This window comes from Saccopteryx leptura, chromosome 2 (assembly GCF_036850995.1).
Source record: "Saccopteryx leptura isolate mSacLep1 chromosome 2, mSacLep1_pri_phased_curated, whole genome shotgun sequence".
In the NCBI taxonomy this organism is placed as follows: Eukaryota; Metazoa; Chordata; class Mammalia; order Chiroptera; family Emballonuridae; genus Saccopteryx; species Saccopteryx leptura.
Window position 1 is genome coordinate 220,340,455 of NC_089504.1, and position 25,325 is coordinate 220,365,779.

The window sequence follows — 25,325 nt, forward strand, 5'->3', positions numbered from 1 at the left end:
CCTTTTTGGTCTTGCTGTTTTCCTCCTATGCCTGGGGTTTGGTTGTCTACCAGATTATCTAGAGTAGTCTTGGCTGGGGAGATTGGATGACTCTGCTTTCCTCCAAGTGCCCGTCATCGCCTGGGCATGCTCCCATGGTTGTGGAAAGTTGCAGGTGGAAATACTTCACGCCTCTTGAGACCTGGGTTGGCAACAGGCACACCGTCCTGCGGCTGCGTTCTGTTGGGTGAAGCAAGTCACATGCACAGACCCCCGCCCCCCGAATGAAGGTTGGGCAAACAGACTCTTCTTCTGTAGTGAGAGGTACCACAGTCACGTGGCAGAAGATGTGGACGTGGAGGAGTGGAGAATTGCAACTGTCATTGTGATCTGCCCTGGTGTGCCTGTGCAACATAGGCTCTTCTGTCTTTATCTTCTCTATCTGAAACACTTAGAGGGCGTTTCAGTTTTCTGTCCATGTCATCAATCATCAACTCTCCCAACCTGCCAGCTTAAAACTTCAACTGATGTTACTGCTCATGATTCTGCGGGCCAGCTGGACTCAGCCAGACAGTTCTTTCCTGATGTCCGCAAGGGCTGTGATCACCTGAGAGATGACCATTCTGGACGTCCAGGTGGGCTCCCTTGCGGGCCTGGCACGTGGCGCTGGCTGTCAGCCGGGCAGCCACATCAGGCTGCAGACACCTTGCTGGGCTGCCGGGGGCCTGGGGCCTGGGTTCCCAGAGGCAGGAAGGGGAAGCTTCTGGTTCTTTTGAGTCCTGGGCTCAGTAACCCCAGAACATCCTTTCTACTGTGTTCTCTGGATCAAAGGCTGTTGTAAATCAGCCAGGAATTAAGGGGAGGGGAAAGGCCCAGCTTGCAGCGTGAGCACCAGCATGTGTGCGGGGAGGGAGGAATTGTGTGGGGTGTGCTACCCTAGAAAGCCGCAGAAATATACAGGAAGCATAGTCTGTTCCTACGGGTGGTGATAGCGCAGCTTCCTTTTGTGTGGGATGCTTGAGGCTGGACCTCGGCTGGGCTGAAGGACTCTAGGAGCAGAGGGGCTTTTTCCTGGAGTGCTGCTGCTTTCCTGATGAGGCCATCTTGGAGGAGTCATAGCACTCCTGTGCTGGGAGACCATTGGTTGGGCCCCATCCTCTCTTCGGTGCACCAAGAGCATGGCTTACCTTTAATGCCTACCCAATTCAATTTCATGACAGTCCACCACTCCTTTTGCATTTTTAAGGCAAATATAATCCCTTAAGAGGACTGGCTTTAGATGTAAGGGGAAAAAAATGCATTCTTTCCAAGGTCAAGAAAACTGGCCACAGTAAAAAAAAAAAAATGTCTAAGGTTCTAAGTTTGCCACAGTCTTGGCAGTACTCCGTGGAGCTCTTTTGGGAGAAAGACCCCGAGCTCGCACACTGTCTAGGTTGGAAGTGCACAGTGTGCACCAAAGAGGGTCAGAGAGGGTAGAGTACAGACGTAGCTGCGGCTGCAGTGAGTCTTGGCCACATCCCTGGAATTATGTTCAGCAGCATACTTCAAAAACAGCTGTATGTCTATAGTCCTGGGTCAAGCTGTTTCTTTTTATTGTGGGGTTAACTAATATGTAGAGTCACAGGCCAGAGTTACGAAGAAGAAAACAAAAAGAAAATGACAATTGACTGAAAAAAGTGATGGCACCTAAAAGGATAAATTAAGGAAGGTATTTTCAGTGTTAGCTGATGGTTAAGATCTACATACAACCAAAATCTGGGAGGGAATGGTTACTGAGGCTGGAGCCGTGGGGGAAGGTCCAAGACGGGGGAGGTCACCAGCTATGGCCAGATACAGAGGGAGCCTTGAGTGTGTTGTGAAGGCAGGAAGAAATACCCCTGCCCTTCTCTCCTCCGATCCCCTGATCTCCAGATGGTGTCACATTGATGGGGGCAGCCAGTGGCAAGGGTGCTTGGGTGAGGCAGTCTGTAGGAGTCGGTCCTGTAGGGGTGGAGTGGGTATCATGGGCCAGGGCAGGGGAGGGTGGAGAGGGGCTCTGGGAATGGGGAGGGGCACACAGACAATAAGCAGAGCACATTGGTTTATAGTCTTCTGAATAAAAGAAAATATTGGATGAAGTATTTAACCTTATAGCATGGACACTTTTAATTGCTTTAAATTTAAATACAAATTTAAAATTAATTAAATTGTCTTCAAAGTGCCAGAGAAAATCTATTCATTGTGCCAAACCAAAATTTCTTCTGGGCCTTGGAATTAGGCCAGTCTGACTTGAATCCTGTATCTGTTGCTTACTAACCAGGTGATCCTGGACAAATTAGTAATCTCCCTGGGTCTCTGTGTCCCTGACTGGACAATGGCAACTCTAGTCCTCAAAGTCATGGTCAGAATATATGAGTCCTTAGCCCACGGGCCACCACTTAAGCTGCTCTACTCAGTGAAGGGTAGTTGTGCTTTCTATATAGAGCTTAGTGCTGAAGCTTAAACAGATGTGTACATGGTATTGGTTCTGGTGGGAACGTCGGAAGTCCAATTTTCTCAATATAAGAGAAAACATCTCATTTTCCCCCTAACTTGTTCCTTTAAACGATCATTCCTACATGCTGCCCATGTAAAAATGACATGTATGAACTGCATGCGATGTGGGTTCTGGGTGGCTCATCATACCGGAGTTTTATTAGGGATAAAATTAAGTGGCATTCCCAGAATGGAAGTGGGTTCTCTAGTCACTTCATGTACCATGGAGACCTCAAAGGATGCTTTTGGGCAAACAGATTTCCTTCCTGCAAAGCTGTGATCTCTCTCTATGTGTGTGTGTGTGTGTGTGTGTGTGTGTGTGTGTGTGTGTATACACATATGTATACACATATGTATACACATATGTATACACACACACACACACACACACACGGCATGGCTTTATTGTGTTCAGTCCTTCGGGAAAATAAAACACAGAAGCATGGTTGTTTATTATGGTTTGTGCTGTCCCCTTTTGTCTCCTAGCTGTCTCTGGTTCTGCATGGGCGGTGAATGAGCTGGCCTACTAAAGGACATGATTCAGACTGTCCCAGACCCAGCAGCTCATATCAAGGTAGGTTCCATCTCTGCTGGAAAACTGCAGGCTTCCTCCCCGGCTGCCCACAAATCAGTGACTTCAGGGGTCAGCCAGCCATGCCTGTGGGTCCAGTATGGCCCACCTCTGGTCTTATACAGCCTGTGAGTCAAGAAAATGGTTTTCACATTTTGAAGTGGTTGAAAAAAATCAAGAGAAGAAGACTATTTCATAACCCATATAGATTATGTGAAATGTGGATGTCATCATCCGTAAAGGCAGTTTCCTTGGGACACACCCAGTCACACGGGCATACTGTCCAGGGTGACGTTCAAGCTACAATGGCAGGGTGGAGTCTTTACAACAAAGAACATAGTGGCCCGCAGAGCTGAAAATCTGTACTGTCTGTCCCTTTGCAGAGGGAGATTGCTTACCTCTGAGCTAACGTAGCAAACCACATCCCAATCCTTTAGACTTCTGTTTAATTCCGCCTCCTTTACATGGCCCGGGGTCACCTAGGACGAGACTAGAGGGCCAATGCTCGGGTCTCCAATGCTCAGACGTTGTTTTATGTGGGCGGCCGACACATCAGCAGCTCGTCACGTCACACCTGCCCCGACTGCTCACTGACAGCATTTCCCCATGGCTCCAGAGGGGAGAGACTGAGGAAGTGGGCCTTGTGCCAGGGCAAGTCCCCGAGAGGAAGCCGACCCATTCATTTCAGTGCCACATGTACACGTGGGGATAGCCACAGGGAGGAAATGAAGTGATGGTTTTAATAAGCTTGACTCAAATAACTGCTATAGGAAAGCCTGGGGCCAGAGCTACATTGTCCAGATAGGCTGTCTCCACCTGCACTGTTTAGTTCAGCTGTCTACACTGGCCCAGATCATTCACTACATCGCCAGTTCTTCGTGTTCCCCACATAATTCATTTTCCCGGAGTGGCCTGGTGTTTTACCAATTTATATTCTTTACTTAAAACATGTATTGAAAGTGGAAAGTGGCTTATCATTGAAAGGAAAGTTTATGGTATTGAAAACTTACCTCTTTTTGAACTAACATATAAAATGTCCTCCAATATATCACACATACACACACACACACATTTTAAAAGCAATATATTTGGGAGTGTCATGGACCTGGACCATGTGCAACTTATATATCCATACACCGTTGATTTCTTGGAAAATGGAACTGGGAGTTACAGGAGTGTCAGTGCATTCTTGGGGCTTTGCTGGTGCTTGTGAGATTTCAGAAGTGGGATATCCCAAGGGTGTTGAGGATTCTGAATTTTATGTAGGGGTTGAGAGGAATAGATCCTTATTGGGGACAGTATAATTTTATTTCTGTGTATTTTTTTTATTTCTGTATATATTTTATTGGGACATGACAGTTATGTCTACAAAGGTGCCAGTGGGAAATCCCTTGTGCATGTAAGTTTTCAAAATATATGTGGAATCTATCTGTGAAGTGTGTCCATGCTACAGACAGATGGGGAGAGGGGTGAAGCAGGAAAGTCTTCTTGTTGTTTTTTTTTAACAGAGACAGAGTCAGAGAGAGGGACAGATAGGGACAGACAGACAGGAATGGAGAGAGATGAGAAGCATCAATCATTAGTTTTTTGTTGTGACACCTTAGTTGGTCATTGATTGCTTTCTCATATGTGCCTTGACTGTGGGGCTACAGCAGACCGAGTGACCACTTCTCAAGCCAGCGAGCTCAGGCTCAAGCTGGTGAGCTTTTGCTCAGACCAGATGAGCCTGTGCTCAAGCTGGCGACCTCGGGGTCTCGAACCTGGATACTCCGCGTCCCAGTCCGACGCTCTATCCGCTGCGCCACTGCCTGGTCAGGCTGTTTTTTTTTGTTTTTTGTTTTTTTGTTTTTTTGTTTTGTTTTGTTTTTTTAAGACTGTTGGCCATGAAGCTGCAGGATGCAAGTTAAAGCTCCAGGGGAAAGTGACACAAGATTACCTTACAGTTAAGAGTAGGCAGGTCAAAACCAAAATTCATTTGATTGACATTTTGTTCTCAACCAACTAGGAGGAGATGTTTTGTTTTTTTAAGACTGTTGGCCATGAAGCTGCAGGATGCAAGTTAAAGCTCCAGGGGAAAGTGACACAAGACTACCTTACAGTTAAGAGTAGGCAGGTCAAAACCAAAACTCATTTGATTGACATTTTGTTCTCAACCAACTAGGAGGAGAAAACTAAGCAAGAAATTATTGCAGATTTTAAAAAGTGAATTTATGAAGTGCCAATAGTCGTAGACAAAGCTGATAATCATGGTCTCTGAAAAATCATGTTTATGGAAACTGCTCTGGATGTGATCTCAGGAATGGGCTGTGTTTTCAGTTCTGATTTGTCATATTATCCTCATACTCGTTAGTGTAAATATGAGCAAAGGAAATTTTTGAAAACCAGTAACTCTGAGTGCTTTTTAAAAAAATAAATTTCAACTCAGATTGCTTACGTGTGCTTTGGAGATGAACTGGCAAATGGAAGCAGCCATTATGAATAGCTGGTGTTGGCTCTGAGGTAGAGAGAATTACATTTAAAGATGCATGTGTTCTTTATAAATCTATCAAATTCTACCTATTGGAATTCAAAAAATTATACCTCCACTTCCTTTTTTTAGTATAAGGAATTGGTGTCCTTGACAACAAAGTTAGCAAAATAGATTGCCTTTCTATATTTCCTTAAAATACCTGAATTGGGAACCTCTACAGCAGACATTTTTGTGCTGAGAAGTCTATGGTTCTGGGTTGAGGGAGGCAGCTTTTAAGTTTCTGGAGCGGAATCTTATCAATGGCACATAAATGGTTCCACTTGACGTTTTCACATAAATAGTGTGTGATTTTGTCTTTGGCTCATTGTGACTGGAAAGGACTTCAGTTCTCCACAGAAGTGACCTAACATTGCAGTTGTGCAGGGAGATGGCCACAAAGGTCATGCATCCTTCACATTCTTGTCCTTAGGCTGATCTGGTCATAATTTACCATAGTTCTTTTCTGGGGGAACAAATACTAAAAATTACAGCAATTGCTTAATACACGGTTATATTATTAATTTATGTTATTAGCACACTCTTCTGTAATAGCCATAGAAAGGGAGAAGGAAGAAGAGGGACTATTCTGGAAGGAATTAGACAGCTACAGGGTCAATACTTACCAGGAAGTAAACTGCTGAACGAATGTCTTTCCCATGTGGTTCTCTGGCTGTCACTTTGGAAGTAATGTTAAACATTTCTGACTGTAAAAGGTGTTCACCTTCAATGCTGTTTGCATTTTATAGAAGGAGGTGTTTGCAAGAGTTTTAAGAATTAGCCAGCATTAAGTGCAAGGTTACTGGGAAGCCTGAAATTCCAGCTGATGAGGATGAGTGAGACTTGAATAGCACGAAGCAGATATGAACCAAAGCTCATGGGGAAGGTGCCCTGACCTGCATCCGAGGATGGATGAAGTCAGCTCTCCAGGCCCATCAGGATGCAGTCCATCTCCGTGGAGAAGGGTGCATCTCGCTATCTAGCTCCTACCTGGCTGATGAAAGACCCATTGAAGAGTGAGTTATTGCACATATTTGCAAGTCTGATTTATAGTCACTTTGCTTCACAGGAAGCTAGAAACTTTATTCTTTGAGGGTATACTCAACAGAGACCAGAGACCGGAGTTTCCCCCCTCCCCCCCAAAGTCTGTGCCCTGGGAAGATGACGCAAGCCTTTGATACACTGCCTAATTTTTCCTTAATAAGTTGGCTTTGATTCGGTTCCAGTAGGGTTCGTACATCCCAACGAGCCTGGCGACTCTGTGGCTGTTTATAGCTGTGTGTTCCTTTCTCTGCAGAATAGCGACACTTAATTAAATAGGGAGGAGCAAATTTGCTAACATTGCTACAATGAGTGTGCATTGTTTTTATAATTAGAAAGATAATATTGTCTAAAAACATCAAGACGTTTGAAATGACAAAACAGTGGATACTCCTGATATCTGACAGCCCTGCCTGCAGATATGTGACCTGATGTTCTGTCCCTCCTCGCTGGCTTCCTGTGTCCCTCAGGGCTATGCTTGGGGCGCCTGTGGCAGGGTTGAATGGCGTGCTCCCCCGGGGCATGCCACCCTCCCCAAACTGATGACTCCTTGCTAAGATTCAGTGAGGCTGACATTCAGGGAGGGCACCCCCTTTGTGCAGGTTGGGGCAGAGGAGAGTCAGCTCACACCCCAGGAGAAAGGTTATGCTGTGCATGGTAGGCTAGAAACTCTCAGAGCAGCTTTCCTCCAGAGGTGGTTACTCAGTACCTGAGTACCAGAGCTATTTCCGTGGACCTTATGGAGATAATGAATAATCATTTGTTATTAAGCTAGCCTGAGATAACCAATCAGTAGATATTTATCAAAGCAACTGATTCACCCCACCCCGTCCACACCAAGGCTGCATTGTTCTGTACGGCTGCTCTGAATTTTCTCATCAGGTCTCTAAAAGGGTTTAGAAAACATGGTTTGGACTTGGATTTCAGAATGTCGCATGATTCTTGGGCTCCGTGATAGAGTGTAATAGAGTCCAGAAGAGAAGGACCCATAATTGCTTATGTGGGAAATTGACTTAGGAATTTGGACCAGGAATGTCTCAGGTCAGCCCCCAGCAGTGGCGTGTGTTTGAGATGTCATCGTGTTGACCTGCTGATGCATGCACAGCTCCCTTTGTGGACCTGGGGTCTTAGCATCATTATGCTGTTGCAGAGCTCAGCCTTGGGGACCACTGATGTGGGGGAGGCGCAAGCTGGAGGCTAGCTCAGGGTATAATGAGTTCAGTATGCTAAATGTGCATTTTTTGATGAGAAGACCCAACTTTCTGCCTGTTACTATTAATGAGTGGTACCCGCCTCCCCCCCCCCCCCAGGTTCTCCACAGTTTCATGTACACCTTCTCCTTTTGCACCTCCTTTACTTCTGATCCCAAACTTCCATGGCTTCAGTTATCACTTTTGTATAGGGGACTCTGCTATCTCTGGCTCTGAGCTCCAGCCTTACATCACTAGGTGCCTGTTACACACTTTACCTGGATGTGGGTACAAGTACCTTCAACTCAGCAACCAATCAGAGGAAGCATACATCTGTTTATGTGATGCTTTGAGTCTTCAGAGCATCTTCAGATACTTTGGTGCATTTAATCTGGAGCTTACCTCATTTGTCCAGGTCACAGAGCCTTCAGGTTCTTGTGTTCTACAGAGTCGTCTCATCCTCAGCACCTCTGCCCTTTGGGGTAAGGCAGCTATAGAGTAAAGATGGGCAGGTGGACTGAGTAGCCAGACTTCTGTTTTGCAATCCCAGGCATGACGTTTTCTCCTTGATCTTGAGCAAGTTACTGAGCCCTTCTGAGCCTCAGTCCTCTTATTAGTAAAATGAGGAGAATGGTGTTCACTTCCTAGGGTTCTAGGAAGATCAGATGAGGCTATTCATGCGAAGGTCTTAGAACAGCGTCTAGTAAATAACACTGTTTAGCTATCATCATCATCATCATTATTTAAAACTTGTTAATTCTCTTCCCCCCTTTTTTTTTTCATGATGGCCCCCTCTCCTGGTGACTGAAGCTTAACAGTGAAGGCATATCTTTAACTCTTTTCTCTTCTGCCTTTCATTTCATATCTTATTCATAGCACCCCTTCTTTGTAGCACACATGCGGGTCTATATAATCTTCCTCCTGTCTTGTTCTGCCCGCTGCTTTCTCTGCCCATGTCCTTACATTCTTATCGGGCACTGCCGGGTGAGTCCTCCTAAGAGACTGCTTCCTTCAGCACGTCTTTAATGAGAAACCTTGATTAATTTGGGGAGTACGAATATTTTAATGAGGCGTTTGATACCCATGTCACCCGCCCTGTTGTGCCCTTCTGCACTTCTCCAAGAAGTATCTGAAAGTGTCATTTTATCACATTCTATTGCAATTGTTTAACCTTTGCTTATTTGAAGGGTGGGAAGTGGAGTAGTATAGATGTTATTTCATTTGGAATCTTGTGCAAGTGATTATCTCCCTCATACACTAATCAGCAAGTATTATTATTTCTTCTGTAACTTTTTTCTGCTCATTTCAATGAAATCATTTAACATTTCTGGAGGTGAATAGCGTGAACCAAACAGATATGAGCCCTGCTTATCTGAAGCTTATATTCTAGGAGTTGAGATAGGATATGTGTGCTCTCTCTCTCTCTCTCTCTCTCTCTCTCTCTCTATATATATATATATATATATATATATATATATATATATATATATATATATATATCAGCATTTTTTTTTCTTTCTTTTGGTGACAGAGATAGGGAGACAGAGATAAGGACAGACAGACAGGAAGGGAGAGAGATGAAAAGCATCAATTTTTTTTTTCTGCTCCTTAGTTGTTCATTGATTGCTTTCTCATATGTGCCTTGACCGGGAGGCTCCAGCAGAGTGAATGGCCCCTTGCTCAAGCCAGCGACCCTGTGCTCAAGTTGGTGAGCCTGTGCTCAAGCCAGCGACCTTGGGGTTTTGAACCTGGGTCCTCTGCATCCCAGTCCAGTGCTCTATCTACTATGCCACTGCCTGGTCAGGCAGCATTTTTATATATAAAATCAACATTACAACCTGTGTATGTGTGTATCTCCATATATTAATGCTGGTTGGTATCCTCTAGAATAAAAAGTAAGACAAACAAGAAGTAATTAAGAGAGAATGTAGAGGAGGATGCCATTTTACTCAGGAGGTTAGGGAAGGTTGTTGGGACAAACCAAAATTCAGAGACCTGAAAAAAAAGTGAGGGCATGATCCATGTGATCATATGGGGGGAGAAGTGTCCCAGAGAAAGGGAACAGCATGTGCAAAGGCTGTGAGGCAGAAGCTTGCTTGGCATGTTCAACGAAAGGCACAGGTTGGGCATAGAGCTGCAGGATGTGGGGTTGGAGAGCTTGTCGTGAGGTCACGTGTTAGATTCCGATGTGCAAGGGTAAGGACTTAAATTTTATTCTGCATGCCAGGAAGCCGGGATTATTAGGTTTTAAGCAGAATGGGTAACATGATTTGAATGAAAATTTTCAACAACTCCATTGCAGTATGATTTACATTTGTGGGTCATAAGAATAGGTCTGAGGCTGAGTGAGGAGATGAGATTGCTTAGATGCCGAGAGACAGAGCAGCCATCAAGTTGAGCTTTGAGTCCTTCCAACACATAGAGGTTGGAAAGAGGAGGAGGAACCCACAGAGGGCTGGGATCCTACAGCCAGTGGGTAGAGAAGGACCAAGAGAATGCCAGGTCGGTAGAGGCGAGGACCATCAGCTTTGCAACATGGAGGTCATTGGTGACCTCAGTAAGAGTGATGTGATTGGTGTAGACAGATGACACTTTGCCATGGGTTCACACATAAACGAGAGGGGAAGTATGGAGAGCTCCTACAGCCAACTCTTGTCACAGTTGGGATTTTGGGATTTTGAGAGTTTAGTGCTCTTCTCAACAACTTGTACAAATTAGCCTGACCAGGAGGTGGCACAGTGGATAGAGTGTTGGACTGGGATGTGGAGAACCCAGGTTTGAGACCCTGAGGTCGCCAGCTTGAATGTGGTATTATCTGGCTTGAGCAAAAAGCTCTCCAGCTTGGACCCAAGGTCACTGGCTTGAGCAAGGGGTTACTCGGTCTGCTGAAGGCCCACGGTCAAGGCACATATGAGAAAGCAATCAATGAACAACTAAGGTGTTGCAACAAAATAACTGATGAGTGATGCTTCTCATCTCTCTTTCGTTCCTGTCTGTCTGTCCCTATCTATCCCTTTCTCTGACACTCTCTGTCCTGTAAAAAAAAAAAAAAAAAACTTGTACAAATTATATTTTAATGATGTTCACCTCAAGCTGTATCATATTCATCACACAGATTGGTTTTGACATTGATTTACTTTTAATTTTTATGGTTACCTCCACACAATAAGTATTTTTATTTGTTTTTACCTAAAGATGTCGTCCTTTGTGATCTTTCTTAGCTTTTAAACTTAGAACGTTCTGTGTTTTTTTTTGTTTTTTTTTACTGTATAACTTGGTTAATAGGAAAAAAGAAAATACATTTTATTTTGAAAACCACCAATAAAGTCCTTCAGAGTTCACAGAAGACGGGCAGCCTTGCTTAGAGCATCCAGCCCAAATTCTCTCATCTGGGGTTCTGGCTCTGTGCAAAATGGACCCTACATAATTTGGCAGTGTGTTATTTTCTGCTACTGCCCCCATACCCCCACTGAAAGGTTGGCTAACACAGGCACACCAGTCAGAACAGGGCACCAACCAGCCGGAGGAGACCACGGTATGGCACGCCTGGCGTCCCTAAGTGCTTTACACCTTTCCTCCTTCTGCACACTCACTGGTGAACTGAATTTCTTGCTCCCTGCTTGTGTCTTCTGGCCTCCACACCTTGACAACTTGGCTCTTTGCCATTTGGAGGGGGTATTTACCACAGAATGATGCTCTCTGTGCCTGTTTTCTCTGCTTGCCAGATAATACATTATTTAACATGATTATATGATTATTTTTGTTTCTCTCATTGTACCTTGTGCCTGGTAGATACTTAAAACACACACACACACACACACACACACACACACACACACACACACAGACGTTGATTGGATTAAATTAGCAGTGGCCACTAGGAAGCGAGAGTGTGGATTAAATAAGCAGTGGCCACAGGAAGCGAGAGTGTGGATTAAATAAGCAGTGGCCACAGGAAGCGAGAGTGTGAATTAAATAAGCAGTGGCCACTAGGAAGCGAGAATGTGGATTAAATAAGCAGTGGCCACAGGAAGCGAGAGTGTGGATTAAATAAGCAGTGGCCACAGGAAGCGAGAGTGTGGATTAAATAAGCAGTGGCCACAGGAAGTGAGAGTGTGAATTAAATAAGCAGTGGCCACAGGAAGCGAGAGTGTGAATTAAATAAGCAGTGGCCACAGGAAGCGAGAGTGACCCAGGGTCTTTGCTCTATTCCGGGACAGACGGCCCCCTCTCACACTCCACCTCTCTTTACACAATTCTCTCTTCCTTGCTAGGTGTGATTATATCATACTGCTAATGTGCGACAGAAGATGTGTTCTCTAGGGCAGTGGTCCCCAACTCCTGGGCCATGGACTGGTACTGGTTCGTGGGCCATTTGGTACCGGTCCGCAGAGAAAGAATATATAACTTACATTATTTCTGTTTTATTTATATTTAAGTCTGAATGATGTTTTATTTTTAAAAAAATGACCAGATTCCCTCTGTTACATCCGTCTAAGACTCACTCTTGACGCTTGTCTCGGTCACGTGATACATTTATCCGTCCCACCCTAAAGGCCGGTCTGTGAAAATATTTTCTGACATTAAACCGGTCTGTGGCCCAAAAAAGTTTGGGGATCATTGTTCTAGGGCACTGTATCTAACTACTATATCTATGTATAAAATGTTTTCACACACACACATATGTATGGTTTTATGTAAATGGTTTGCTTTTTAGAGCAGGTTTACAGTAAAACTGAACAGGAAAGTACGAAGGTCCTGTGTGCCCCTATTGCCACACACCCACTGCCTCCCCCATCACCCACATCCCGTGCCAGGGTGGTCAGTTTGTTAACAATTGATGGGCCTATACTGACATGCCATCGTCACCCAGAGCCCACAGGTTGCACTGGCATCCCCTCCTTGTGTTGCATGTTCTGTGGGTTTGGGTGATGGGTAATGACATGCCTCGCTCACTACAGGGTCCTGCAGAGCAGTTGCACGGCCCTGAAAACCCCCTGCGCCCCAGGTGCGCGCCCCCTCCCCCTCGCCAGCCCCTGGCAGCACCAGTCCTCTCACTGGCTCCATAGTGTTGCCTTCTCCAGAATGTCCCGTAGTTGGAATCCTGCCGCATGCAGCCTTCTCAGATTGACCTCTTTCACTAAGTCATGTGCATATAAGCTTCCTTTGTGCCTTTTCGTGCTTGGTGGCTCATCTCAACTTCTTTGAATCATGGAACTTTTAAAAAAATTTGATTTCATGTGTTTTCTCTCCAGAGTAAGCGCACACACTCCCTTACACACTCGTTGATCGACTGACCCCCTACCGCACCCATCCAGACCCAGGGGTCCCAGCTTAACCCCCTGCTGGTGAAGGAAATCCCATAGGATGCAGCTGATGAAACTGAAAATAAGTTTTCATTTGCACCTAACTCTCCTGCCAGAAAACGTGCCGCCTCTTGAAGTCAGTGGAATGAGGGACAGAGCTCCTTTGAACAGAGATTGTTTTGAGGCACATTCTTGATCTAAATTCAGTTCAGATGACAGACTTTCTCTGTCTGCAGATTTGTATTCTAGAGCAAGTCTTCTCAAACTTTAGTATGCACACAAGTTCCTTGGGGACTGGGGTGGCCTTGAGAACCTGCATTTCATTCCCCCCACCCCCGCCCTGTTGCTGTCCTGAAGACCAGTCTTTCTATCACAAGGCTTTAAAGCCCTGGTTTTCAAACTGTAGGCCACAACCCATTTGTGGAAGGGCGTCAAGGCCAATATTAATCAGAGGAAGTGGAATGGAATGGGACAGAACGGAGGCCATCAGGGTGCATTCCCACTTAGAAAGGAACAGTGTTATTTTGGAAAACCTGTCTTAGTTATCTGTGTGCACATGAGTATCCTTGGTTGGGATATATAATACATGATTTCTTACTCGGGATACATTTAGGAAACACTGCTTGAGATTTCTGTGGAGGGAGAAATGAGGGGTAAGCACCACAGCGGTTTCACCCTCAGAAACAGCAGGTTCGCAGGCATAAAATTGCACATGTGTCTTCATGGGTTTTGCTTTGCTGACTCTGGTATCCAGATGTTGGGATTTATCCAAAGCAGGAACTGTAAATAGCAGAGAAAGTTTTTTTCTTTTTAATTTTAAAGATCAAATTTCAGGGTTAAATTAAAATTCCCGGTTGTATTTTGCTTAATGGAGAGAGTACGTGTCACTTCTGAGGATGTACTTTAAGAAGAGTAAACAAATTTAAGCAAAGCATGGCTATTAATTTTTGAGTGATTTTTGTAGATTTTCTTGAAAGTATTGTTCATTTGCATTACATGTTTACTGCTAATATGCTGCTATTATCAATATCCAAAAATAAACAATAACACCAATTTATTTGGACCTCCAAATTAGTCCCATAAAATTTTATGATAGTGGTTTTATTGAGCCAACTGAGCTCGAGGCTGACAAACCATGTAACTCTAACCATGTGAATCTATGTCCTTTGTTTTAAAACCCAAGTTTAAAATGGATTATGTTTAAAATCTTCGTATTTAAGATTAATTGTCACCAATTAAAAGTTTGTGCCTAATGTAGATCTAAAAAACAAAGTCAAGTTTTTCGTGACTTAAGTTTTCTTTCAAAAAAATAAAACTCTTTTTATTGTTTTTTGTTGTTGTTGTTTTGTTTTGTTTTTTTCAGAGAGAGAGTCAGAGAGAGGGATAGATAGGGACAGACAGACAGGAATGGAGAAAGATGAGAAGCATCAATCACCAGTTTTTCATTGCGACACCTTAGTTGTTCATTGATTGCTTTCTCATATGTGCCTTGACTGTGGGCCTTCAGCAGACCGAATAACCCCTTGCCTTTATTGTTTTAAAAAAAGTTTATGTAAATTTACATATTTCATTACACACTGCAGAACCTGCAGATGGACTAGAGGTGGCAGGGCAGGTTTTTCTGTTTGGCCTCAGGGGAGGTTGTCCTGGAAGAGTTATTCATAAAACAGACAATATTAGCAACGAATGAAAACAATAGAAAAGAAAGCCGACTCAAAGAAAGAAGATATTTTTTTATCTTATGAATGATTTAAACACTTTATTTCCATTCTTATTTCTTAGTCTTTAGAAATGAAAAATTCACATATGTCCAATAAAAAGATTTAACATGACCCATTATGTTATTCCTCAAAACTGAAATGAAAAACAAACAAGAAGCAAATCCTATGTGACATAAGACTTACCTGGTAAAGAAATGTGGCTATGAATTAGAAAACAATGACACAAGCGTTTTTTGTGTGTGTGTGTTTTCCCCCAGGTTTACTGAGATGCAGTTGATATTTAACACTGTGTAAGTTTAAGGTGTACATGGCTTGGTACACTTAACGTTTTGGGAAGCGATTACCACTATCGGGTTAGTTAACATCTCCATTACTCATGTTAATCATCAGTTAATTTTTTTGTGGTGAAACATTTAAAATTTACTCTTTTAACAACTTGCACTATACAATTCAGTATTGTTAACTATAGGCACCATGTTGAACATTACATGTAAGAACTTATTCATCTTATCACTGCAAGTGTGTACCCTTTGACCGGAATCTGCCTGTTTCCCCCACCACCCAGCCCACCTCCATCCATCCCCCTCTCTGTTTCCGTGAGTTTTGTTTTTTAGATTCCACACAGAAGTGAGATTATACAGTATTTGTTTTTCTCCGTCTGGTTTATCCCACTCAGCGTTATACTTCCACAGGATTTTTCTTTTTTCAAACACATTTTTCAATACTAAAAAATATGTCTTTGAAAATCCCTTGATTGTTATTAATTCATGATATGAATCAATTGAATGATTTATTGCCTGCTCTTATTTTACATCAAATAAGTCTTTAGATTTACCTGAAAATGTTAATAGTAAAGTGTTACATACAACCCTAACTATTCTGTGTCATTATGACAATAACAGCATTTTCACCATCAGTTCATTCATTGAAGATGGAAAGGTATGTTTCTTGCTCATTTTCTTTGAAATGGCCAAATAACACCATGGGTGAATTGGAGTTACATGGCATTATACTTTCCAGAGAGTCCGTCTTCACATTGGGGTATGGAAGGTCACTTTTCACTTAGGACTGGTTTTAGGAGCATTGTATTAGTTGGTTTCCCTGGGAAACTGATGTTGAAACAGAATTAGGAATGCAAGAAGTTTATTGGAGAGGGTGGGGGTTCACCTCTGATACAATAAGGGTGAAGCAGGATTGAGCAGAGAGGGCCCCACATTGGATATACACTGCTCACAAAAATTAGGGGATATTTCAAAATGAATATGATGCAATAAAGAAGCATTTGATTTTTTTTTTATTAAACAAGAACATCAGAAAAGCAAACGACAAGTCAAAGTTGTTTGATTTTGCAAATGAGATGCAAAACCAACTTTTATTTCATTGGTGAAAATGCACTGTGCAAAAGGCTGAAAGTACTGGAGTATCTGCATGTTTCCTGATCCCCTAATTTTTGTTAGCAGTATAGATTGGATAATTTGACCAAACCACTGGGGAGTTCTGGAGCAAAGATTCCCTGTATGTATGTTGGGGGGGGGGGGTGTCCAGAGCTGAGGAGAAATAGCCAGAGTCTCCCACCCTCCTGTATTCAGTTATTGGCTTGGGTTGTCTGGGATGAGGCAGAGCCCGAGCCCTGAACAGCTAGAGGCTGTTCAGGTGAATCTTGGATTCTTTTTTTTTTTTTTTTTTATTTAAGTGAGAAGATGGGAGATAGACTCTGTATGCACCCCAACCTGGATACACCTGGTGACCCCTATCTGGGGCTAATGCTCTGCCCATCTGGGGCCATGCTCACAACTGAGCTATTTTTAGCACCTGAAGTGGAGGCTCCACAGAGCCATCTTCAGCGCCCGGGGCCAATCACTCTAACCCAGTGGTTGGCAAACTGCGGCTTGTGAGCCACGTGCGGCTCAATCAGATTGAGGACATTTTTAGCAAAGCCAGCGTAGGAGTACCCTAATTAGGTTAATAACAATGTACCTACCTATATAGTTTAAGTTTAAAAAATTTGGCTCTCAAAAGAAATTTCAATCGTACTGTTGATATTTGGTTCTGTTGACTAACGAGTTTGCCGACCACTGCTCTAACCAATTGAGCCATGTCTGCAGGAGAGGAAGAGAGAGAAAGAGAGTGGGAAGATGGAGGGAAAGGAGTGGAGAAGCAGATGGTCACTTTTCCTGTGTGTCCTGACTGGGAATTGAATCTGGGATATCCACACGCTGGGCTGACACTCTACCACTGAGCCAACTGACCAGGGCTCCAGATACTTTTTTTTTAAATTTTATTTATTCATTTTAGAGAGGAGAGAGAAAGGGAGAGAGGGAGAGAGACAGAGAAGGAGAGAGAGAGAGAGAAGGTGGGGAGGAGCTGGAAGCATCAACTCCCATATGTACCTTGACCAGGTAAGCCCAGGGTTTCAAACCGGCGACCTCAGCATTTCCAGATCGACGCTTTATCCACTGCGCCACCACAGGTCAGGCCTCCAGATACTTTCTTGACGAGATCTGAGTGGCACATGTCTGGGGCTGCCATGAGCTTCTGCAGAAGCAAGAGTAGGATGTCGGTAGCTGCTTTGGAAAGTCCAGCACGGTCATCAGTTGCTTAACATTGTTATTCCATCCTTTTCTTTTTCCATGGGAATATGGGGTGGGGGGGCAAATTAGCCATTTGAAGGAATGTTTTCTCCTTAGCAGTTAATACCCTTTGTTCATAAAACCAGTGTGATTTTCACAACACAGAATATAGCCTTTGGTTGGCAATACATGGGTTGGGGCACTTGGCTATGAGACAGTTTCACCATAGATGGAAAATTAGGATCCTTGAAGAAAATAGATGACTACTCGTCCCATTGTTTGAATGTTTCTTAGATTTAGACCTCTGGATAAATAATAATTATTATTTTTTTACTCTTATTTGTTATAGCATCTGCCTTTTGTGTTACTGGAGGTTGATGTTAAATTTCTCTTGGGGCTTTTGGTTAAGTCTGTGATTGATTAGTCAGATCCTAAGGCTAACAGCTCTTGTTCATGGTCCATCAACCTTTGCCCCCCGAATGTTTGAGTCCAGTAGAAGGACTTTCCTCTTGTGCTGCCTGGGCCTGGGTTGTGGCGCTGTGATCATTAGTACAGGAATGAAATGGAATCCAGGAGAGGGAATCTATGTCCTACTAAGTTCCCTGCTAGAGAGCAGAATAGTCTCCTCCTGTGTGGGCCACCAGGAGCCAGCTCTGTTCATGCTTCTGCCCTGCTCCTGCTTCCGCCTTCTGCTTCTGCTAGATTTTGGAGTTTTGGGACCAGGAAATAAAAATTGGGGGAGGATAGTCACATGGGTTCCTTGTCCTGACATCTCCATGCCAGGCTGCTTTCAGGCTTCCTGGAGCAGGGCCTGCGGCTTCAGCACTGCGCGAGCTTCTGTCCACGGCAGGGTCCTAAAGACATTGTTCCTAGCGGGAGCCTGGCTCTCTTCGCCAGGTGGCCAGACTTGTAGGAGACTGAATGCTGATCTCTCTTCCCTCTCTTAGCTCTTTAATATTTTCTTTATGTTTTGATTATGTAGTAAATGGTTTTAACATTATTTTTTGTGTGTCCCTTTGTCTTGATGAAGGGCATTATACATTTCACACCTTTCCCTGTGTTGATGGATAGCCAGTTACAAACGTTGCCATCATGGCTTCATTTCTTTTAAGTGTGCCTTAGCGTATTGGGTTGGTTCTTTGGCATCGTTTACTTTTCCTGCATTGGGCAGCATAAATTTTTGTCACTTCTGTGTGTGGTAAGGATATCTGGGAGGTTTCTTCTCTTCTTACCTCTGGCTCCCATAAAGCTGCTTTCTGTATTGACATAAGATGGAAAATAAAGCAATTCCCAAGGAAGCCATATTCCAGACTTGTATGAATGTTGTGCCAACGTTCAACACCGCTCTGTCTTGGGTTTCTACACTTTTACTGTTTACTGTTGGAGGACTGGGGGAGTGATGGAAAATTATTTCTGGTGTGAGGCACACTCAACAGTGATCTTTGCCTTTAGAAGTTCTTAAATGCCTTTGGAAAAATAGAATGCCTAATAGCACCTAGCTAGAAGAAATTATGATTTATTTCTTGAAGAATGATATTTAAAACTGTTATGGGCCTGGCCGGTTGTCTCAGCGATAGAGCGTCAGTCAGCCTGGTGTGTGGAAGTCCTGGGTTTGATTCCTGGTCAGGGCACACAGGAGAAGAGACCATCTGCTTCTCTCCCCCTTTCCCCCCTCCTTCTCTCTCTCTCTTTCTTTCTTTCTTTCTTTCTCTCTCTCTCTCTCTCTCTCTCTCTCTTTCTCTCTTACCTTCCCACAGCCATGATTTGAATGGTTTGAGCAAGTGGCCCTGGCCACTGAGGATGGCTCCTTGGCCTCGCCTTAGGCACTAAAGTAGCTCAGTTGTTGAGCAATGGAGCAGCATCCCCAAATGGGCAGAGAATTGCCTGGTAGGGGGCTTGCCGATGGATCTAGGTTGGGGTGCCTGCGTGTGGGAGACTGTCTCTGCCTCCCTGCCTTTTACTTAATTAACAACAACAAAAAAAAACCTGTTAGCAATATGATGGTGCATGCGGGAGTTTGTCTCTGCTTCCCTGCCTCTTACTTAATTAACAAAACCAAACAAAAACTGTTAGCAATATGATTTTTACAAATGGTGGTACTCAGTACGAGTATGTAACCATTTTATTGAATGAGCTGGACTCAGTCAAGTGCACATAAAACCTTAGTTGTGTTCCTACCACTGCACCTTCCCAGCTGTTCAGAGGAAAATACTCTTTCAGTCTCAAGTGGGATCTCAGTCCATGTGTCGTGTTTATGGTCACTTATCATTGTTCATGCACAAATTTATTTTCAGGTATTGAGAAATCCAGTTAATTCCTAAAACAAACTTCAGTCTCCTGTTCAATATAAGGTTTCTGGTCTCCCTGGATTCTGACCTGTGGTTAGGCTGAAATACCTCCGTGTGGAACAAGGGTGTGGTATGTCTTCTTTTCCCACTTGACCTGTTCACTTCTCCGCCTGTCATCCCCCACACCCCGTACTCTCAAAGTCAATCAGAGGCTAAGTTCACCAGGCCAGGTTTGGGGTAGCCTTAAGCCTGTCCCTACCCCCAGTCATCTGGTACCTCTTTTTGGAATGAGGGCTTTTGCCGAAAGAATGTCTGGGACCAAAACTCTGGAGCTTAACATTCTCCCACAGTTAAGAGAGAAAAGAATGCTAAAATGAAATAGAAGATGCCAGTTGCTAACAGCATATGTCAAATAATAAGGTAGTTCCAAATCATATATAATTTTAAGAAGTGCTGTGCTCTTGTTGATGACACACAAGAGAAAACTTTGTCTACCTGCCCCATCTGCGTCCATTCTGCATCCGTAGGAGCAAAGAGGGCAGGTTCGCATGCAGGCGGGGCTGGGGGCATGTCCCTGTGCAGCGTCACCCCAGAGACGTGCTGAGAACATCCCGACCATCTTGTGAGGGAATCTCGGGAAACCGTCCCTGAAATATGTGGTCTTCTCCACGTGGTTAGGATTTAATCTGCACCTTTAGGGCTTTCACATTTAAATTATCTCTCTGTTGTTCTCTTTGGTTCAAGTCCCAGGATTTCTAAGTTGTTAAACATTGAACTATTTTTTAAGACACATTAGCTTTTCCTCAAGCTAATATACCTTTGTTCACTGAGCCTTACACATCCCTGACACCCAGTGTGGTCCTGGAAGTCTGGGGGATGGCTCCTAAGAGCACCTGGCGCAGAGTCTCTCTAACCCACTTACCTCTTTTAACCTGCTCTTACATAGCATATTGCACTATCGAGATTCAGTATGGAAATATTTCCTTTGGTTTTACACGAAGTTTTCAGGACTGCATCTGTTAACAACTGAAAATAGAGAAAGCCCCACATTTCTCATTTTTTGCTCGTTATGAGGGCTTGTTTGTCATGGAGCCAGCAGCGATGCGTCACCCCACATTGCCCCGGGACTCCCTGCCCTGCTCCTGTCCTGCCACTCCCAGCACCCTCACGTTGCACCCCCAGATGCAGCAGCAGCTCAGTCCTTGCTTCATGCTGATGACTTAGGAGTCCGGACAGAACACTCTATGAACAAAGGGCACGCAGATCCATATTGCTGCTGGGGTACTCTCCTTTATTTCATGAATATAAATATATGCATACAAACAAGCATCTGTTTTGAAAGACTAGTCTCTCAGGACATTATGTCCTGTTTTGTAACTAAAGAAGTCATATATGCAAAAAAAATTATACCCAGGAATCATGACACTGTGCATTACTGTGTATGTGTGTGTGTGTGTGTGTGTGTGTGTCTGTTTTACATTCCTAACAGCAAATCACAAGTGCATGTTGAATGTCTAGGCTAGGGGAGCCTAAGCTATAAGAGAGGGACAGACATGTTTAGTTGTAGATTTTTGTAATGCAGCTAATGAAGCTGCTTAGTTATGTCCCTGTCTCATGTGCACAGTTGGTGTCAGAATATGCAATAGAGTAGGATTTTGATTCAGAAATTCTCTGATATGCTAAGGAGCCTTCGTATGATTCTTTTTAACACACTGGGTTACACCCACAGATGCCTAGGGATCGATCATTTATGGAGCATTAAAAAAATACCTATGCCTGGGCCCTGCCCCCGAGGTTCTAATTTAATTGGTCAGGGGTAGGCTTGGACATGGCTATATTTTAGATTCTCATGTGCTGCCTTGGGTTTACACACCACTGTTCTAAACGATAACAGTTAAAAAAATGGAAGCCACCTAGGTGTCTGTCAATAGATGAATGCATGAGGAAGATGTGGTACATATACATAACGGAATATTATGCAATAATAAAAAGAATGAAATCTCACCATTTGCAACAACATGGATGAATCTAGAACAGCAATCTTCAACCTTTTTCATCTCATATCACACATAAACTAATTACTAAAATTCTGTGGCACACTAAAAATACATTATATATTTTGCCGATCTGACAAAAAAAAATAGGTATCATTTTGATTTATTCACACCAGATGGTTATTGTTGTGTTAGCTGTTGTCATTTGTTTATTTGGCCATCTAAGGGAAAAGAGTGACTAAATAGTCAGGCATTGCATGTTTTAAAATTTCTTGTGGCGGCCCTGGCCGGTTGGCTCAGTGGTAGAGTGTCGGCCTGGCATGCAGAAGTCCTGGGTTTGATTCCCAGCCAGGGCACACAGGAGAAGCGCCCATCTGCTTCTCCACCCCTCCCCCTCTCCTTCCTCTCTGTCTCTCTCTTCCCCTCCTGCAGCCAAGGCTCCATTGGAGCAAAGTTGGCCCAGGCGTTGAGGATGGCTCTGTGGCCTCTGCCTCAGGTGCTAGAATGGCTCTGGTTGCAGCAAAGCAACACCCCGGATGGGTAGAGCATCGCCCCCTGGTGGGCATGCCGGGTGGATCCTGGTAGGGCGCATGCGGGAGTCTGTCTGACTACCTACCCATTTCCAACTTCAGAAAAATACAAAAAAAAAAAAGTTAAAATTTCTTGTGGCACATCAGTTGAAAATCAGTGATCTGTAGGGTAGTATGCTAAGTGACATAAGTTAGACAGAAAAACAAATACCATATGGTTTCATTCATTTGGTGGAATCTAAAACAAAAGAAAAACAGACTCATAGAAACAGAGACCAAGGCAGTGATTACCAAGGGAGGGGGCTCGTGGACGGGTGAAAAGGAAAGGGAATGTAGTCAGTACTGTTGTGGTAAGTTTACATGGTGACAGGTGATTATTTAAATTACTGGGGTGCTCACACTGTAGAGTAGAATGTCCAATCAGTATATTGTACACATGTAACCAATATAACCAACGTAAGATGGTATAGCAACTATAAATAAAAATAAGAAATTTTAAAAATTGCTTCAGTCTGACCAAGCAGTAGCACAGTGGATAGAACATCGGACTGGGATGTGGAGGACCGAGGCTTGAAACCCTGAGGTCACCAGCTTGAGTGCGGGCTCATCCAATTTGAACACGGGGTCACCAGCTTGAGCACAGGGTTGCTGGCTTGAGCATGGGACCATAGACTTGACCCCATGGTCACTGGCTCAAGCCCACAGGTCACCGGCTTGAAGCCCAAGGTCACTGGCTTGATCCCAATGTTACTGGCTTGAGGAAGGGGTTACTCGCTCTGCTCTAGCCCCCGGTCAAGGCACATATGGGAAAACAATCAATGAACAACTAAGGTGCAGCAACGAAGAATCGATGCTTCTCATCTCTCTCCCTTCCTGTCTGTCTGTCCCTCTGTCTGACTCTTTCTCTGTCTCTGTCAAAAATAAAAATTAAAAAAATTGCTCCAAAGTTATGCTTTGTTGAGCTTTTAAAATTATTGTTTTGTGGCCCTGGCCAGTTGGCTCAGTGGTGGAGCGTCGGCCTGGCGTGCGGAAGTCCCGGGTTCGATTCCCGGCCAGGGCACACAGGAGAAGCGCCCATCTGCTTCTCCCCCCCTCCCCCTCTCCTTCCTCTCTGTCTCTCTCTTCCCGTCCCACAGCCGAGGCTCCATTGGAGCAAAGATGGCCTGGGCACTGGGGATGGCTCCTTGGCCTCTGCCCCGGGCGCTGGAGTGACTCTGGTCGCAACAGAGTGACGCCCCGGAGAGGCAGAGCATCACCCCCTGGTGGGCAGAGCGTTGCCCCTGGTGGGCGTGCCGGGTGGATCCCGGTCGGGCGCATGTGGGAGCCTGTCTGACTGTCTCTCCCTGTTTCCAGCTTCAGAAAAATACAAAAAAAAAAATTTTGTTTTGTTCCCCTTAAAATAAAATCATAAGAATGGCTTCTGTTCAGGGAAAGCAAAGTTTAAGAATCTTAGAATTGTTGTCTCTTTTGGTATAAGGGGCTTTGTATTTGGAATCTAATTTTAAAAATTTAAATAATAATGATTTACAGTATTGCAATTAAAAGAAAAATGCTGGCCCTGGCTGGTTGGCTCAACAGTAGAGTGTGGGCCCAGTGTGTGGAAGTCCCAGCTTCAATTCGTGGCCAGGGCACACAGGAGAAGTGCCCATCTGCTTCTCCACCCCTCCCCCTCTCCTTCCTCTCTGTCTCTCTCTTCTCCTCCCGCAGCCGAGGCTCCATTGGAGCAAAGTTGGCCCGGGTGCTGAGGATGGCTCCATGGCCTCTGCCTCAGGCGCTGGAATGCAATGGAACGACACCCCAGATGGACAGAGCATTGCCCTTTAGTGGGCATGCCGGGTGGATCCCGGTTGGGCACATGTGGGAGTATGTCTCTGCCTCCCTACTTCTCACTTCGGAAACATACGAAAAAGGAAAAAAAAGAAAAATGCTGTTGTGGATCTCTTGGTGGCACGAGGCCCGAAGCCAGTTCCCTGGGCTGGGGTGTGGTCCTCACCCAGGTAAGCAGATTGCTCAGGGAGACATGAGAAGGACATTTGGCAGGATTTTTCTTTCACTGAACTGTGGAGGGCTGCCCTGTGCATCTCTGAGGAGGTTCCGCCTTCCCAGGCCTTACGGGCGGGGAGAAGGTTCAAGGGAGGGACATAGTGAGAAACCTTTTCAAAGAAGAAAAGTGATCATGCATCTCACCAAAGTAGTTCTGATATAGAACAATTATGATTTCACAATTTCAGCTATTGTCTTGCTTAGCATCTGTGCATTTTTATTTAACTAGACAAGAAGTAAAGGACTGTGTAATGTGTTTAGTGCATTCCGTGCCTTTTGTGACATGTAATTGTACTTTAGCTATCAAAATATCCCTCCATTTAGCCATGGTGCCATCTTACAAATTCTGGCTGTGGTAACCGAGGTTCTGGGGCTGGAACATTCTCAGCCTATCAGATTCAAGGAAGAATTTCAGGGTCCAAGAGCATAGCTGAGTGGGCGTAGGGCGTCATTTTAGCTTTCTTTTGCCTACAGAAGGCAAATCCATTTCTACGATGTAAGTAGCAAAACAAAGGCAACACGGCAAAGAACACCGTGAGCCGGCCAGATGGGAGGTGGAATTCTGGCGCTGAAGATGGACATTATCCTGCTCAAGTTGCTCACTGTAATGGTGGAAATCTCACTTTCGGTTTTGTTTTATTTATTGTTGGGGATCTCCTCCAAGTGCCCTGGATACTGCCCCTTTCCCATTTGGGGGCGGCGTTCCTTCATTTCCTAGGGGAATATGTTCACTACCTTCTTCATGGCTGGTGCACTGACGGATGGTTGCTGGTGTCATACGTAGTGAAACGTGTGCTGATTATCAGCCGCACAGAATGCAGCCTCTTCCATCACTAACCCAATTCAAAATAATATGGGCAAGAATACAACCACAGGCAAATGCACGAGAAGCTGGATGTTAATGCAAAATCCAGATATCCGAGGTCCGGAGATGGAAGAAAATCCATGTCTTTCATTTCACCCTGTGAACTGACTCAGACAGTATCCAGGGTAGACGAAGCCCAGGGCAATGGGAAATTCCCTGTGAGTCATTTCTTAGACTCCTTCTCCCTCCAACAGCCAAGGAACTCAA

At 44.4% G+C, this 25,325-nt stretch overlaps 1 protein-coding gene across 1 annotated transcript in view; it reads left to right on the forward strand.

Moving 5' to 3' along the window:
* ERG (ETS transcription factor ERG) overlaps positions 1 to 25,325 on the forward strand; it is a 263,037-nt gene that overhangs the window by 85,567 nt on the left and 152,145 nt on the right. The window contains exon 4 of the mRNA XM_066370185.1: positions 2,980 to 3,067. Coding sequence (XP_066226282.1) covers positions 3,029 to 3,067 — 39 coding nt within the window. The 5' untranslated portion in view covers positions 2,980 to 3,028. The remainder of the gene's footprint in view (positions 1 to 2,979; positions 3,068 to 25,325) is intronic.